This window comes from Helicoverpa armigera, chromosome 13, assembly GCF_030705265.1.
Source record: "Helicoverpa armigera isolate CAAS_96S chromosome 13, ASM3070526v1, whole genome shotgun sequence".
Lineage (NCBI taxonomy): Eukaryota > Metazoa > Arthropoda > Insecta > Lepidoptera > Noctuidae > Helicoverpa > Helicoverpa armigera.
The window spans coordinates 11,344,610-11,363,093 of NC_087132.1; the positions used below are offsets into that span (position 1 = coordinate 11,344,610).

Genomic DNA, 18,484 nt, shown 5'->3' on the forward strand with positions numbered 1-18,484 from the left:
GTGTTCAAACTTCTACAAAGTAAATATTATTTTGTTTGTTCACAGACCTCCCAAAACGCAAATCAAATCGCATCGTCTCCATATTGGGTCTTTTCGAGCTATCAGTGGGAGACGCGCCTCGAGTTGATGGAGTATCAGAGCTGGCTGCCGCAAGACTGGCAGTGGAACATGTGAACAAGCGTGGTCTGCTGCCAGGATATAGGCTGCATCTCATCACCAATGATACTAAGGTATGTCACTATAAAATCAAACCGTACTGTGTAGTGGCTGTCATTGAACATCCTTGGCAGTCGTTACGGGTAGTCAGAAGCCAGTATAAGCAAGGGGTATTGGGTTGCCCGGGTAACTTGGTTGAGGAGGTCACATAGGCAATCGCTCCTTGTAAAACACTGGTACTCAGCTGAATCCGGTGTGACTGGAAGCCGACCCCAACATAGTTGGGAAAAGGCTCGGGAGATGATGATTTACCTCAGCCCCATTAAGTCTCAGGCTAGCCTGACAAAAGAACATAGACCAGTGTCCTATGGCGAAACAATAAAAATGCTGATGACCATGATTTTGTTCCAGTGCGACCCAGGAGTGGGAGTGGACCGTTTCTTCCACGCGCTGTACACGGAGCGAGACTCCCGCATGGTGATGTTGCTGGGCACTGCCTGCTCAGAGGTCACGGAGAGCATCGCCAAGATTGTGCCCTATTGGAATATTGTGCAGGTGAGTGAACCCGAGCATATTGCAAACTAACTATAAAGATAGTTCAACTCAGATTTGCGCGCGGCCCTATGTGTGCGTCGGCTTGTAAATATACAACTTTCATTCGTGTGACAGTGACGTCGTCCGAGCATGACGTGTTCTTATCAATTTTTCTTATGGGTACAGTCGTTTACGAAAATACTAGTTATTCGCGGAGAAATTATTAAGGAGTCAGATAAAGCGTTTCAAAAAATAAAACGACATTCAAAGCTTTTTATTATTAAATATAGTTTTTCATTATTTTTTCATACGTATTTTCAAATTGACATTGACAGTATCTAAGAATTGAATACTCCTTAAGTACATATTTTCTAGCTCGGGGTACGTGGACAATAAATAAAAGTGGACTAAGAATGTAAAAAGAGGTATAATCTAGTATAATAATGTAAACAAAATGTGTGGGGAATTTTAAAAAGTTATATTGCTTCGCATAATGTCGACCAAAATAACAAAATAATGAAACTCATAAATGAACGTCTAAGTCAAATTGATGAAGGGATGTGGCGTAATACTTGTCGACATGTAGAAAAGAAAAAAGAAGAATACTATAAACATTTTGACATTGGAGTCCGAATTTATAATTCTCCTTGGAGAGTAGCGAATCCGAAAATTCATCATTTGATTTTTCAAATAGCGATTCATAATCATTATAAATAAATAAACATTAAATTACGTAATAACTGTTTTTCTTCAAACCCCCGTATACAACCCCTAAATAACTGTATTGTACCCGACTGTACCTCTTGTCACGCACACAAAGTTACTGTATATGTACAAGGGTTACCCACACATAAGGCCGCGCGCACAACTGAGTTGAACTTACTATAGCGAACTATAGGCCCGATCAAACAATCGGCTGACTAAAAGTTTGCAGTTCGTGCTCGGGCAGTGTTCATGTGAAAGTTTTGAACGTATTATAAAAAAGTAAAAACATCAAGCAATCTCTTGGGTATGAAGTTCCCAGAATTGGGCTGAAAATTAGACAGACGGTTTGTAAAGATTTAGGAATCGAGGAGAAAATGTTTGAAATGATAAAACAAGACTAATTCGGGTGAGACAGGAATTGATGAAGATAAGAAGTATACTTCTTTTTCGGTAATTCACACAGTTACTTCTGATCGGTGTATTTGTAAAATTACCCAACTATAATTGTTTTAGTTACGAAAAATGAAATCGATTTTTTAAAAGATTGTAAAATATTCGTGGAATTTCGTAATTTCCTGTGCAGTTTCTTTCTTTGAAAAAACCTTCGCCAACCGGGTAGTTGAGAAAGTTAAATTACTATGCCATCGGAATGGACGCTGAAAGCTATGAAAATCAGTAGTATTGGTTTTTATTTGTAGCGATATTTCTAAAGGTAAAATCGTTCTGCCAATAATTTCCGTTCTTGGTCGACGCTTTCACAAGTTAGTGTAAGAACTCAAGTCTATGAAATAAGGAAATAGTGGGACGGTAGTTTGACTTCTAAATAGGTACACTATAAAAAAATCAATTCACACGAAATTACATGAAATAGCCCCCAAAACTGCCCGACCTTCATCACTTCTTATGTGTTTTTGTTGAGAAGAAAAAGTGGCGCAACAAACTTCCCAGCAACACATATTTTAAAAGATCTGTAAGGTCAACTTATCTCTACATTATAACTTTTAAGATAAGTAGGTACCGGTAATCTAAATCCACTTCAGCCATATTCAACAATTTCCAATATCCCCGCACGTAGATAAAATCAGTTTCCTTTGAGCACGTGAGGCGGACACACCAATTTTCACTGCCCCTACACGGCACCGTCAAAAACATGGTATTTTGCAGTTTCCCCTGCATTTTTGAAAATTGCTGGTGGGTCTGCGAGTCCAATTTTTTGAGAATGTTTTTATTAAGCGATGACAAAGACTGGAGTTTTTGGCTTCGTTCAAACCCCTTTTAGATTCCTTCGCTGTGGGTTAGCAGCGTGAGGGAGTGTCAGACTCTTACTGACTAAAATCCATCATGTACCTTCTTTTTCCCTTTATGTATTAGGGCCGCGGTAACTCTTTCGAGCAATACCGCAGAAACAGCAGGCCTTTATAACAAAACCTAACAAATAAATGGAAGGCCTTATAAACACTTCCAAATCTATCCAAGTGTTCTAGCCTATCAGAAACGTGTTCTTAAATGAGCCCTCTAGACAGAAAAAGAAGCTCAAAAACAAATAAACAAAACTGTCTGGACATCATAAAGAACTCATCACTACGCCGTATTCTTCCAAAGACAATACCTGTATTTATCAGAATTTGTGTCTAATAAAACCTTATTCTTTCGTAGAAGCTGCGAATCTATTTATATAAAAGAAATGAGACCACGAAACCTATTTATCTAATCCTTGAGACGTTAAGACATCTTCCAAAGAAATAACCTGAAATAAGTTCCAATATATTCTGGAAAATTCTCGTTGTGGTCAGTTTATGACGCGACAAATTGCTAATATCACCTCGACGGCTAAAGTCTTAGAGCATTCAACCAACCGGAGACGCCTTGCACTCTCTGCCAAAGACATGAGTCCGCCAGATCATACTCATTCATCGTCAAATTTATGCTTGTGTCTGTCAATTGTGTTGTGTGTGTGCGTAACGATATGATCGAAAATGCCAAAGTGAGCACTTTGTCGCTTCTTGTTCCCCTGTGTAAAGTTGCAGACTACTCATATTTTTAATTGAGATTTGTGCTTTCGGTGGTTAGTGTTGGTTCAATGATCTAAGTCTTCGGATGAGCAATTTTCGGACTTTAATTGAACAATAGCGAAAAAGTTTCGTGCTCCAAAATGCTCGCTTCTTCAAATAGTTTTTGTAAAAGGGTTTAAGGGGTTAAGGAACTTTTTTAATTACTTTTTCTTTTGTTTTTAAATAAATAAGGGTCAAAGAAGGTTTGCCAGTCCCTAAATGAAACTTACGGTTGGATGCCGAACAATGTAAAAGTAGTTTTATAATTTCTTTACCAACTTCTTATAATTTATACTTGGTCTTACTTATTTTGTCAAAAAATCAAGTCCAGACAAGGATATTATTTCAAATGTATAAGTTACTTCAACAACAACATAGAGAAAGCATTATAACTTCTTGGCTAACCATCAATAACCACTCAAATCCAGTCATCAAAATGACTACGTCCAAATTAGTCACGAACTAACTGTAACCACTTTAAACCAGTTTGAACCAGTTCTATCCACTTCAATCCGGTACTTACCTGCTACCGTCGACGTCAACTCCAACAAACGAACCTAGCCTAGATAGACAACTCGATTTTCAGTCTATAGGGAGCATCTGAGACGAAATAGTAGCGTCATTCAATTTTGAACTTTGTGTGTAGGTTATAGGGTGTAATTTCGTTTGTGGGTTGAACAAGGATCGGTGTGTGGATGGGAAGTCCAATATTTGAATTTTGGGAAGGTTTGTTTTGCTTGTAATCGTATTAGCTGAGAGAAGAAGTGATTCCATTCAATCAAACGTTACAATAGACGGGATGTTCGCACGGAATTGTCGTTTTGTAATACGAACTTGATACAAACCTACATTGCTTCATTTCATATCGTCTTCCAACATGCTTAGGGAAACAGCATTATGTATATTAAGTTTTTTTTCTATTACCTTAATTGTTTGAAAATGATTATTCCTCCCTGTGTTCATTAATACTTAATCATAAGTTTTAAGTACATTTTGGAAATCAATAAGTTTTTCATCTATTTATTTCGTGCTCACTTACGTACTAGCAGTTTTCACTGGTGCTAGACGTCTCACTCTGTGGACCTGGATAAAAGTACATAGCAGCAATCAGACCATCTAACAAAAAAAAAACAAATAAATTAAAAACCTTGACATTACTTCATTAAAACAAACTAACAAACGCTTTAGCTTTATATAATACTTATGTAGGTATAAGTAAAGATTAATCAAAATGTGGATCTGCAAATAGTAATAAAAATGTACTAAGCAACGAAATAATCTAGGGTTGCCTAGCAACATAAATAAATCAATTTCCAATCGTAGCCAGTGGTGATCAAAATGTAACATTAATACAATGTATCCATCTAGCTTTAACAATAACGACCCAGGGTTGCCAGTTTTATAAATCGGTCTTATTCTTTGCTCTCGTAATTTGGTAGAAAAAAAAACATATTATTTGTGGATAAAAAGAGAATGAATTATTGCAGGCTATTTCTATTTTCTGGCCTACAAACAATCCGTGTAAAAGTTATAGCCATCTCAAGGCACCTCGATCAAAAAAACGAGCGGATAATACGCTAGTGTGAAACCTCAGTAAGCCGTAGGAAATCCGGATGTTACGAAGGCTGTTTATCTTAATTTTTTATTTAATTCAACAATAGTTTTACTAGGACTAAAACCCACCTTTGATCCTGGTTAATTTTGTGTTATATCACTTCTATCTAAGTACAAATGTTACATAGACGTGACGTCACGAGCCCCGATTCTCAATCTTTGTTGCGTTATATCTTAGTAAATATTAAAATAAAATACGTGTCCAATATTTTTGGCGTATCTAAAATGCGGACTAAATATACTTACTATTTTTTCACCCAGTCATCACGTCTATTATGAGTTACAAAATGAACAATACCCAAAAATAACCACCTGTAATACACGAACTAAACGCACTGAACCAATCTTGCCACGAAGCGGATCGCAGCCGTCATCCCTAACAAAAGGATTATCAATCATTGTGATTAATTTCACACACGACTTAATGTTAATTGTACTTACATATAGTAATAGAGCGATTATTAATGAAGGCTGCTTAATTACTTTGTTCGTTCACATACGTGCTTCGTAATGAAGCTTGGATTTTATACATTTTGTATCTTGATTATTGTACAGCACAGTAATGATTAATGTTTTTTTTCTGTCTCTTGAAGCAACGCAAAAATGGTTGATTAATTGCAATCTATGTATATCATTGACAATTTATACTTATTCGTCAAATTAAGTTTCCAACATCGGAACTATCTGTTGATTCTAGGAAAACTTTAGACATACTTACCTATATCTACTTTTGCTTATACTACGTGTTTCTTTCTGATAAGACTCCTCCGGCTTATAGGTTTTTTATCTAGGTACGCGGTAGAAACTAGTGAGGAAAATTATTTACAAAAGTAGCCTTGTAGATTGAGACATACTACAATCTCCCTCTCATCAAACTCTTTATACTAATATCTATACGAATTATTTTTTAGGAAAAGCAGCTTACAAACCTAGTTAATATACAATATTTTCAACCCGCATATATTTTCCCCAGGTATCGTTCGGGTCCACTTCACCAGCACTGAGCGACAGAACCGAGTTCCCTCTGTTCTGCAGGACAGTGGCTCCTGACTCCTCACACAATCCTGCCAGAATTGCCTTCATCAGGTAAAGAGTTCATTGAAGCTGATTTTTGTTAAGATGTGACTGCGAGATTAAGCAATTTGGAAGAAATACCAGCGTGCCACCATGCCTTAATCAAAAAGCCAGTAACAACATTATCTTCAGCATGTGCTTAAGTTATAACGATAACGAAACCATTTGGTTTGGTTATCGTTATCATTTATGCATTTATCGTTATGGTAATAGATTCTATAACACCCCCTTACAGACCATCCACTTTATATATTTATCACTAACTTTCCACTTCAATATTCTATGTATATTCCAATTTTCTTATTGTTTTATCTTTCCTACATTCACAGCGATGAACGACACCTCTCCAACATTTCAGTCAATGATACCAAAACGCGCCTAATATTAATGTTCACAATTCACATAAAATACCCAAATTAACATAACAAACGAATCTAATAAATATACAGTTCGTGTAAATTCTCAAGAGGATCTCGCTCGCTCTTTGACAACAAAGGCTATGCTGAAAAGAATGTGTTTATAATTCTGTAGAGGATCTAAGCGGAACGCGTCAAGTACGAGTATCATTCAGATCGCACCCTTCACGGAAAAGTTCAAGATTCAATTGAAAGCCACATATGGTATACCTACCTATCTCCATACACGAGAGAATTCAGGATTCTCAATTTTATAAGTCGCTTCATCATTTTTTTCCAACTATGGAATCCTTACGTTCGGTTTCCAGCCCAAATAGAGGATGCATACTCAATTAAAACCACGAACCAAAAACATCTTCATGTTATGATATGTACCCGTTCAAAACAGAATTAAAAGCAAATAATCATAATTAAAAATAACTGCTTATGAGTTTGTTCACATAGAATTTCCCTACCTGAAAAATTACTAATGTTTTTTTTGAGTCTTACGTACTTCTAGGTACTTTACTCTCTAAACAGCAATAAGCATAGCTGCACCATTACCCGTTGCTAACTTCCGTCGCCAGGCTTGCACAAATCAAATGAAGTTCGCAACAAATGCAGTTACAGCACAAGTTGCAGCCTTTCAGTTACAGGTAGCAGAAACTTGATTACATTAAAACTGGGTCAGCTAGAAACAAAATGGATAAGTAACTTAAATACGAGATCTTAGTAAATGCACTTGTAATGTTTCATTAACTGTATGTTTGTGCCATTTAATATCGGCAAAGGCTAAACGTATTTTGATAATACTTTGAGTGGCATAGGGCAAACCTAGCTGATATTTAAAAAGAAAGTTATTTACATGAAAAAAATATAAATCAAACACGCGGCCGGCACCGTAGCTAAAAGCTATTACAAAAATATTATATTCAACCGTAACACATTACACTTCAAGCCGACCGTTCGAAACACGTTGGATGAAAAGAAAAATAAATGCAAGTTTTATAAATAAAAACTATTTCCTTTGCTCGCAAGTTATGCGTGTTCCCTTGAGTTTGCAAGGAAGTGTACTTCATACTTGTTTAATTTAATGAGTCCAATTATGTTGGAAGCTATGAAAGGGGAAGTACCGGACTTATTAATGCGAAAGCGATGCGATACAGACTTCGTTATGTTCAAATAATTAAGAGGGATGCTGCGGTGAATTGTTAAGATTCAATATACAGGCTTTTCATCGGATTTTGCTTCTGATTGAGATTGGAATTCTGTGGTGAATAAATGATAACGTTTCTTTAAGTGCTGGCTACTCATTGGATTTTAAGTAGGTTTTCATAGTAATTCATTTTTTTTTTCATATAATATTTTTCAAAGCAATATGAACTAAAATGTCACAGTGCAGACTAAAATGTCGGCCTAAATCGTTGTAACGTGCGCCTTACCATCTCCATACCGATTTATGAGCCCGCTTAAACTATCAGCTGACTAAAAGTTTGCAGGCTACGCTCACGTAGCATAGACGCTACGTCGCGTCGCGTCGTAGCAGTGACTACAAGCAAATACTACGCAGTCATTTCAAACTTTTTTCATTCTTTGTAAAACACTGGTTCTCAGCTGCATCCAGTTAGACTAGAAGCCGACCCATAGTTGGAAATAAGGCTAGGCAGATGATGAACATAACTTTTTATTCCTTGGCAATTGCGCTTTTAAATTATTCCTATTAAGAGTCAAAATCAAAATTCGTGTTTACCTACTAAACTACCTAAAAGGCACCCAACCAAACGAGTTGCCTATTGGGCACGATCCTTGCTGACAGCAATGCGGATGTTATTTTTGATCCGTAGTTTTAATATTTCTTTTTTTATTTTTAAATAAATATATATAAAATATGCCGCTTAAATATCTCAGGATAAGGGCAGGAGGATGATGGCGAGTTTAAATATATAATGTACATATATCATCAAATGAAAATATCTATATAAATAAAAGAAGCCTGTAAAAACTTACTAACTCCATTATCTTCCTACAGACAATTCGGCTGGGACACAGTAACAGCGTTCTCGCAGAATGAGGAGATATACTCCTTAGCTGTGAACGAGCTGGTCACCCAGTTAGAAGCTGCCAACATCACGTGTGCAGCCTCCATTACCTTCGCCGAGTCGGACTTTAAGGAGCAGCTACAACAACTCAAGGTATGGTAATTTATTGACATTTTAAAATCTTTGTTGGGTATTTTAAATATATAAATTATTTTATTTTCAATTTAAAGCATGCTGAATATGAGGCGAGATATGAAGAAACATAATTGTATTTTAAGACCTTTATTGTAACCATATTTCAAGAAAATAAATAAATTCTAATTAGGTATGGTCATGAAGTTCAATGGTACTGCGTCATTTAGGGTAGAACCAGCCTCCAAATATATTTGAGCAAAGATAGGAATGTCGGTTGCTTATGGTTTGGTTTGGTTAGAATAATCCAATCGAATTGAATTTGATTTGCTATTTCATGCAAGTTTGTATGGAAGTTTCTTCCTCATTCACATAACAAATACGGGTAAGGTTTTGATGAAAAACGTGATAAACGTGTCAGTAATATAGCTTGTATATTAGAATAACATATAGTCTACTTTCTATCTATGTGGTGTAAGGATTTCTTCAGAAGCTAGTATCTTAAAAAGGAAAAGGTACCGTGACGAGACATTATAGCGCTTCGTAATGTATTTGATTTTCAAATGCTTAATTTTTTGGTCAAAAAATTGAGGTCAAGCTTTAGACCATAATTAACCTTTTTACCGTTTCCAGCCAACACTCATATTTCCCAAAGTAAAAAATGAAAGATGGACGCAGTTCAAAATAAACAAAAGAAAAAGGCTTCTTTAGTTTTGAAGGACTCTTAACAATAGAAGAATGTTCGAGAATTTTGTTTGATTTATTGTTGTTAGGACATTTACATAAGTATTTACTTTAATTTATATTTCTGAAACACCTTTTCCCCGAAACAATTCTCATTAGTCTCAATTCTATGAAACAGAAAAGGTTTCAATTGGATTTGATTTTATGATTCTAACAAACTGAAAAGACAATTATTTGTTCCAGATAATTAAACAAATAATTTTCTGTTATATTTTTTGTAAAAATAATTTCATTTTTGATAATTTTTCTCATGTGCCTACGTAAATACTACATTTTTTGTACTCTTTAACTCATCTTAATTAACTTAACATTCATCTTAATTTACAGTCCTGTAGACAAATAAAATTATGTCTTTGATAAACTCTAATCAAATCCAAAGTCAAAACAGCTACCTAAAGAACAATACCCATAAAACTATCTAAAAACAAATCGACTTGAACATACTTAAAACTTTTAAGTACAACACTTAACACGCTTCGTAACTCCTTACATAGAAATAAGCAATTTAAAACTTAAATAATTTCCAATGTTTAAGTAATATTCTCTTGAAGTCAATATAATTTGTCAAACTTAGTTCGTTATTCGCTTGAAGACGCGGTGTGGGGGGAATCAATCACCTGGAACCTTAGAACACGTAACTACAGGAACCGCCGAAAGCGTGAATCTCTATGCGAAAGTTTGACTATATAAGGACGCGGGCCGAGGCAATAAATAGTGACAGCTCGTGCGTTTTGGATTAAATCGTTGCATGATAAAAAATTATAAATAAATAAATAATCTTTATTGATTTAGAGTAAACAGATTGTAGCATGATTTACAAAGTGAGTAGTTCCGAAAATTATGAAAATCAAAAGGATGACGTGCTGAACTCCTTGCTAGGCTTGTAGATAGTCTATGTTAAGGAGAAACAGTGCCCATCTCCTTTAACTGTATTACAGAACAATAGGCTAGTTTCCTAAAAAATGATAATTAGTCCCTCTTGTAGATTGGCCAAAATTAAGCGATACGTATTTTTTCTTTTTTAAATTGGATCAGAACTTGTTAAGATATAGCGTGTTAAAGTTGAGTGTGACGTCACAAGTTGCTACAATTTTCAGGACACTGTGACGTAAAAGGCCCCCACTCCTAATTTTTGAAGTGTATTATCTTTGTCATTTTATGTTTAATTAAAAAAAGAAAAAATACGTATCCAATATTTTTTAATTATCTAAAAAGCGGACTAAATATTATTTCATTATTTCGACCCTGGAAACTACCCTATTGTAACTAACTACAACTAACATTTTTTATGATAAACATAAGCATAAAGTGGACGTACACATATACAAATACGAGTTTGACCCACGGTGTCATATTCTTGGCAAAGGGTAAGGCAATGGAAAGAAAGAAGAAAAATTATTTATTGACACAAGCCATACATACACATAGAAATAAAATGGCGTATCCAGTTGGTTAAACAATCTAATTCTGGATCCTTAATAGAGTCTATTATGTGGTGGTTGCTTTCAATGTATGTATGTATTCTATAATATTGGCTGATGATGAGCGAGTGGGGGCAGATTTTGGTGATCAGTAACCATATTCGATAAGGTATCTTTATCTAACTCTTTATCATATCTTTGGAAATCCGACCAGCGGTTCCATTGATTACCCTCTACATACAAACTAACAAATTTTACCTCTTTCTAATATTAGTATAGATTAAAAAATAACCTAAAATCTAATAAACCTTTTTCCCGGCTAAACCTAGATCTGAAAATACATCGTTCACTGTCAGCACTATTCATACGCTCCGGCAGAGTTTATCATTATTTACGATTTATTGTGACAATTCAGCGCCCAGCTGAAAAACGTAAACTAGTGGAAACTCCTGTTACTGGTACAATATGTGTTATTTGAAATATGGCTTTCATTGTACACGCAGTACAAATGAATACATAAAATATTAAGTTAGCCAGGGACAAATCCATAACGCACTTTTCCTATTTACAAAGAAAAAAATCTCAAATCAGATAAAGGTTTTACCTACATTATATAAAATTATTTTCACGGTTACACCCGTATCCTAAGAGAATAACTTTCCGTACCCGGATAAAATATTAGCTCCTGACACTCTCAAACAAAGTGACTTAGTTTAGTTAGTGGCAAAATATTTTCTTTTAAATCGCGTCAGTGTGTTCAGGGATTAAAAGTCAGGTCAATATAGACTTCTTAAAAAGTCCCCATCGATCCTGCTTCAAAAGATATTCGGGGTCAAAAGTGAGGTTTTTTGTCGATTTTTTTTTTATCAAAAATAAACCCTATAATATCACATTTGAAAAAAACTAACTCTTTATAATAGTATAGATACATTTAATAAATATAAGTACATATAGACATGTAATATAGTATTTGCATAATGTAACGGAGCGTGAACAGTAAATACTAGTGTCCAATGTTTGTTGACAATGTACCGAGCGTTCAGGAATTACAATCGTGTTTATGTACAAAGCAAATAGACAATACGTACATTACAATAGGATACGTGTTTCTAGATAGAATACAAGATAGGATATTAAGATAATACGTTAGATTCTAGCCGTTATCCCGCGGTTTCACCCTAGTCCTGCGGGAACTACTGCCCGTACCGGGATAAAATACAGCCTATGCTACTTGTAGATATTATAGCTTTCTAATGGTAGTACTGTACTGTCTTTATGTGTAGAGTCTATCATAGCGAGGAAATTTATAATTTTAAACAAGTAAAGTATGTAAGTATTATACCTAAGAAATTTCCGGCACCTGATCAAGCCAAAGACACATTTCTTCCTAAGCGTTTAATGCAAACACTCAAATATCACTCAGCTTTCATTCTTTACCGTCTCTCGTCTAATAGGTTCAAGCGCCGCCGAAAATTGCTCACCGTTCGAATATTAGAACATTATCACCGTTAACCTTTTACCAAATTGAGGGAAAATTATAATTTGAATAAATGAGTTTTAGCTCGTTTAGTTGGTCCTTACATCAAACAAAATAGCGTAACGTACTAAAATTCTTTAAAGATATTAACATAAACAAAATGAAGTAAAGTTAGGTTAAATTAAAGCCACAACATTTAATTAATTATTTTGATTTATTAATTCCCGGGAATGCTTTTAGGGGTAATTTTAAATTAGGTATTGTGTTGTGGTTGTTCACAATGGCTAGGCAAACTTGTTACAACTTTTGCTTTGAGGCCGGTTAAAACAATGTGTTGGTAAACCAGGATAAAGCTTTGTGAGAATTATTTTATGTTATCCGGATTTTTCTGGTTTTTGTAATTAATTGTTAATGGTAATCAAGTTTAAAAGTTATATGGTCTTACTACAAAAACTTAAACATGTGTCAAACACTTGTCTAAAGAAAGTGTGGCTGCAAAATGGACCTTATTTCAACGTCATAATTTGTATTTTTTTAGACAAGTGTTAAACTGACGTTTAAAAGTTTTTATGGTACGACGTTTAAAAGTTTTTCGTCGAATTGTGTTTTTTATTGTTCCTTCTCTTTTCGTTGATTTATTGTTTCATATGCGCTTTTAATACTGATTAAATAGCTACTGATTGTTAGTATACTATGCTATGGTACGACAGAATGTGTCACAAAACTAGCAGGCGAAAATTTGATTCGACCAATCAAACAGCACCGCACGAGTCAAGTTCGAACACAGCCCTCTGAGCTTAATATTTGATTAAGAGAACCCGCACACTATAAACTCTTAATCGGCCGATAGTTAGTTTGGGCTCATAAAACAGTATGAGGTTGAATGGTAGTTCCTACTCACATTACAAAGGTCAGGTATTAAAGCGACTGTAAACGTTGATTGGAATCAAGGTTTTCTTAAAAAATTATACGTCCAAGGCCGATTTCCCATATAAGGAGATCAGCCAGCTGCGCAGGACACACTTTAGTACACGAGCTATTCTTTCACCCTCATAGCCCGATGGGACGGCAATCCAACACGACCGGATAGAGATCGGGAGCAGGACCGACATTAACATGCTCTCCGATGCTTTCTAAAAAAAAAATGCGGATATCGAGCCACCTGTCGGCTAACTGTTTAGTTTGCAGTGTGCAGGGTACTCTAAAACTTGACGTCCGAATTCAGCCGAAATACAGTCGTCAAACATCGGTTGTTTGGACAACATTCGAGGCTTTGAATCAATCAGTCTGGGTCGGTAGTGACAACACCACGGAGTAAGGAAAGATAGTGGAGATGCCATAATGCAGATAGGTCAGGCGTCTTCTTCTAGGTCAAACGCGTATGATAGGCATGACCAAAACGTTCAGTTACGAATGAACTAAAGAGGCGTTCGGTTCATTAAAAAATGATCGGGTCCAAAGAAGGGCGTATAAGGGCGGAGACTGTAACGTTCCCCGCTCACTCGCATTTTGGCGGGCTACTTTCTTAGGAGATTTTCTGTTATGGCACCTCCGCTAGTCATTTTGTTTTCCATGGATATCACACATTCAACGGTCATGTTCGAGAACTGGGACAAAACTGACTAATTAAGTGCTGCATATGACTGGAAACTGTGACTTGTATTTTTGGACGATTTTCGGTATTTCGGGAATTGAAAAGTTTTAAATTCTAGTTTCTGTTTTGCGTCGATTCATTTGATTAATCTTTGGCAATATGTAATAGGTACCTGCTATGGTACATTTGTATGCTTTCTGCCTAAATAGTGATAAACTATTTACTAGTCTTTATCTAATGGATTTTGTTCTTGTAAAGAACTGGTACTCAGCTGAATCCGGTTAGACTGGAAGCCGACCCCAACGTGATTGGGAAAAGGCTCGGAGGAGTCTTTATCTAATGGGTCAAAATGGGCTGTGCTACAGCACTTTCGAGCAGCCAGCTCTCAAAAACCTTTCAGCAATGAACCATCATCATCATTTCCTGAGCCCTTTCCCAACTATGTTGGTGTCGGCTTCCAGTCTAACCAGATGCCAGAGTACGAGAGCAACTGCCTATCTGAGCTCCTCAACCCAGTTACCTGGGCAATCCAATACCCCTTCACACCAATGGACCAATGACCTACAATATCCCTATTTGCATCTGTTTCAGGAGCTGGATACTCGCATCATTATCGGAAGTTTCTCACAAGAGATGATACCCAAAATATTCTGTGAGGTGAGTCGGCTTCAAGTCTACTCCAAGTTAAAGAAACCAACGACATAATATTGTGCCTAAATATCTGTAAATGTATCTTGTGAAAAAATACGTTTAAATATTTCTTCTACTAATCAAATGAATTGCAATAAACATGAAATGGCCTAATGTGTGATTTCGTATGCAGCATTGTCAGTGATAAGTTAATGGAACATAATTTCAAGCTAATGTGACTAAACTTATCCATGAATAGTATGAGAGAGTGTAGATACACTGGGAACATAATTTCAAGCTATTTTCATTGAACTTATTCAAGAATAGTGTAGTATAGATACACTTTAGGTTACATACAAGCGTTTTCACACAATTGGATTTGGGCTCAAAACCCAAAGTGGATTTTGGGGTTTTTTTACCGCCCAAGATAATTGACCACCCGGTTTAATGATCTCGTCTGGAACCACGTGGCAAATTTATTGCCGCACGGAATATATTGCACGACAAAGTCCGCTAGTGTAGGAATGCTCTTTAAACCCTCCCAAAGCTAAAGTAGTAAGTGCAACATGTTTCTGAGATCGCAGGCCTTCAGACTGGGCATGTTTGGCGCGGAGTACGCGTGGCTGGTCTCCGGTATGCCGCCGAGGATCCGTGGTGCTCCTCCATGTGCCAGGCCTCAACTTGCGAGGGCCTTGGAGGGGCTGGTCACGGTGACTGCGCACCGAGGCATTGTGGGCGATGGCGCTTCTTTCTCTGGGTTGGTAAGTATTGAGGAGAAAATGTGTTGTTATTGTGAAATGGTATTGAAAATGGGGTATTTTGTGTGGGTATTTACGTTACAGCGTTCTCAAATACTTACCTTCTCTCAAATTCTTAAAATTAAAGCTTCATTAAATCTATTGCTCACACTTTTTATCTGGGTGACAAAGAAAGAGTCAGCAATAGATTTTAAGAAGCATTAACTTTAATGGAGCATTGTGCAACTGACGGTCTATCTACATATATTTTGTCAGAATCTAATAAATGAATTCAAAATAATTTCAAAAAGGTGTTTATTAGATGAGAGTTGTGATTCACTTTTCAGTTATAGTAAGTGTTTGTAGATGTATTGCTAGTGGAAAAAGATGGCGTTTGCCATTCACGGCGCCTGCAAAAAGCACTACCTGTCTGGCTTGTGGTAGCGATTAGAAAAAGTCTATGGAAGTTTATTACCTGATAATATAATCTCTTCTTCTTTGTTTTCCCTCATTATAATGTTTCTGAAAATTATTCCAATTAAAGAATTTTTCTTTCCATCGTCAATAATGTTCTTGTTGATTTTTTTATGAATTCATTGTGTGACCGCAAATTAAACTGGTTGACTGTTTAATATTCATTCATTCGGAAAGCAGAAACTGAATCGAATAATGTACATGAAATTCGGCATCGCTTGAGGCTATAACAGGGTTTTGGGCGGGGATGACAATTTGAGAGTTCTTTGCATATATCTGCGAAATTTTGAATTTCTGATTGAGGTTTTTTTAACTTTAGGAGGGATTTCTGTATTCAGTATTACACAAATATAATATAGGTACTAGCCGTTTTCCCGCCGTTCAGCACTTTCGGATCCTTTTTGGGTGCAAATAAACATACAGAAAATGTTACCTCCTTATTATCTACTTACACTAATAATATAAAGCTGAAGAGTTTGTTCGTTTGTTTGTTTGAACCCGCTAATCTCCGGAACTACTGGTCCGATTTGAAAAAATCTTTCAGTGTTAGATAGCCCGTTTATCGAGGAAGGCTATAGGCTATATGTCATCACGCTATGACTAATAGGAGCGGAGCAGTAATACTTTGGCATACTCTCTTATGTACTCTCCTATGTACTCTATTATATACTCTCTTATTTACTCTTTTATGTACTCTCTTATTTACTCTCTTGTGTACTCTCTTTTGTACTCTCCTATGTACTGTCCTATGTACTCTCCTATATACTCTCTTATGTACTCTCTTATATACTCTCCTATGTACTCTCTTATGTTCTCTCTTATGTACTCTCTTATGTACTTTCCCGTCTACTGTGATTCCAATCGATTATTTACGTATTTTATGACCTCCTCCTGAACTATGGCACAAATGCAAATCAACACCTTGTATATCTACTCACCGATATACTAATATACCCTATGTACTAACCTACATCGAAAAATCTACGAAATAAAGAACAGTCTAAACAAATGAAGACGGTAGAAGGGTTGATTGATCAGGGTGCGTCTGACACACAATTAACTATTTGTACTGACAGCTATTTCTTATGGGCTTCCTTTGTGAAGTAACGTCTAGAAAATAAACTAATGTCCTTAAGATTAAGACCCAAGTTCATCAATGTAAACGTCGGTTACAACTAAACTACTAAATATTTGAAAATTGAACGTGAAAATTCATAGTCAACAATTGTTTTACGAAAACTGATGTTTATGTTGTCGTTGACTCTGGGGCTATGACTATACAGGAACGTTTTTTAGAGTTCCGTACCCAAAGGGTAAAACGGGACCCTATTGTTTTCGCTCCTGTGTCCGTCCGTCCGTCTGTCACCAAGCTGTATCTCATGAACCGTGATAGTTAGAGAGCTGAAATTTTCACAGTTGATGTACATATTTTTGTTGAGGCTATAACAACAAATACTGAAATCTAGAATAAAATAAATATTTTGGGGGGCCCCATAAAACAAACGTCATTTTTTGCTCATTTTCTAAATAATGGTACGGAATCATGACTCGCACATGTCCGGTTTTTTTGAATGCCAACTGCCGACGCAGATACCAAAACAAAAACACGACAACAGATAATCTTCTTAAAATGCAGTAGATATTTATAAATCAACTGTAAGCGTTTCCACACGCTACCGTATGGACAGGTTTCTCAAAATAGCGCCCTAACTCCAGATTCCATCTTTTATTTATAGTTTTCGTACATCGGCTTGAAGACGTATAAATCTCGGAGCTACGGCAATGCCTCGAAGGCTATGCCTTATTCATTGCTATGAATCTGATAGCTAGCAATAAAAATGTATAGACGACATCCATTATATTGGTGTACAGTTAATTGGATTATAAATGGGATTGCAGGAGTGAATTGTGATGATAAGAATCATGTTTAAATTCTCACACTAGTGGATTTTCCGTCCCGGTATTGTGACAAAAAACTTATCGCGTGGTTTGAGTACTTTGAACCTTAGTTATCAATTGTTTTCTCACACCATTTGGAAAAACCGAGCGGAAAATCGGCTAGTGTAATAATATTGTTATTATAGCACTTAGATATGGATTGGTTATATTAGTTGGTTTAAAAAAATGTATCTATCAAAAGCAAAGACCCTATGTACATATATTGGCGTAATACACCGTAATAAGAGTTGACACTCTTATTATTTTCTCCACTATTGAGCTATCGACACTATGACATCCTAACCTACCTCTACCCACACAAAATTTATGATGCACAACCGGCGGTACGATACCGGTTCGGAACCGGAGCGGTTGCGGTATACGGTTCCGGAATGCGGCTTACGGTTCGACAAACCGCAACCCCCAGTGGTTTAGAAATCAATCATAAATGTATATTATTTACGACCACTATGATAATGCAAATGAATCATAATTAACAAAATAATGTTGCAATTATTGTATAATTATTTTGTGGTTTAGGATGTAATGTATCTCACAAATAGTTTTTGTTTAATTGGACTGTTATAATTTTCTTGATCACATAATTTATTATATTTACGAATGCATACTAATATCATAATGCTGAAAAGTAGGACAGTAACCGATCTAAAAAATTTTGGCAGTTGTTGAGAAAGGATACTTTTTGTCCGGTTACGCAAAATAGTTCCCACGGACGCGGGTGAAACCGCTGGCGGAAGCTTATTAACTT

At 36.1% G+C, this 18,484-nt stretch overlaps 1 protein-coding gene across 1 annotated transcript in view; it reads left to right on the forward strand.

The window, feature by feature from the left end:
- The window catches only part of LOC110382340 (gamma-aminobutyric acid type B receptor subunit 2), a 165,091-nt gene that overhangs the window by 140,976 nt on the left and 5,631 nt on the right, over window positions 1-18,484 (forward strand). Inside the window, exons 3-8 of the mRNA XM_064037364.1 lie at window positions 46-230; window positions 568-711; window positions 6,034-6,146; window positions 8,559-8,721; window positions 14,528-14,593; window positions 15,151-15,327. Coding sequence (XP_063893434.1) covers window positions 46-230; window positions 568-711; window positions 6,034-6,146; window positions 8,559-8,721; window positions 14,528-14,593; window positions 15,151-15,327 — 848 coding nt within the window. The remainder of the gene's footprint in view (window positions 1-45; window positions 231-567; window positions 712-6,033; window positions 6,147-8,558; window positions 8,722-14,527; window positions 14,594-15,150; window positions 15,328-18,484) is intronic.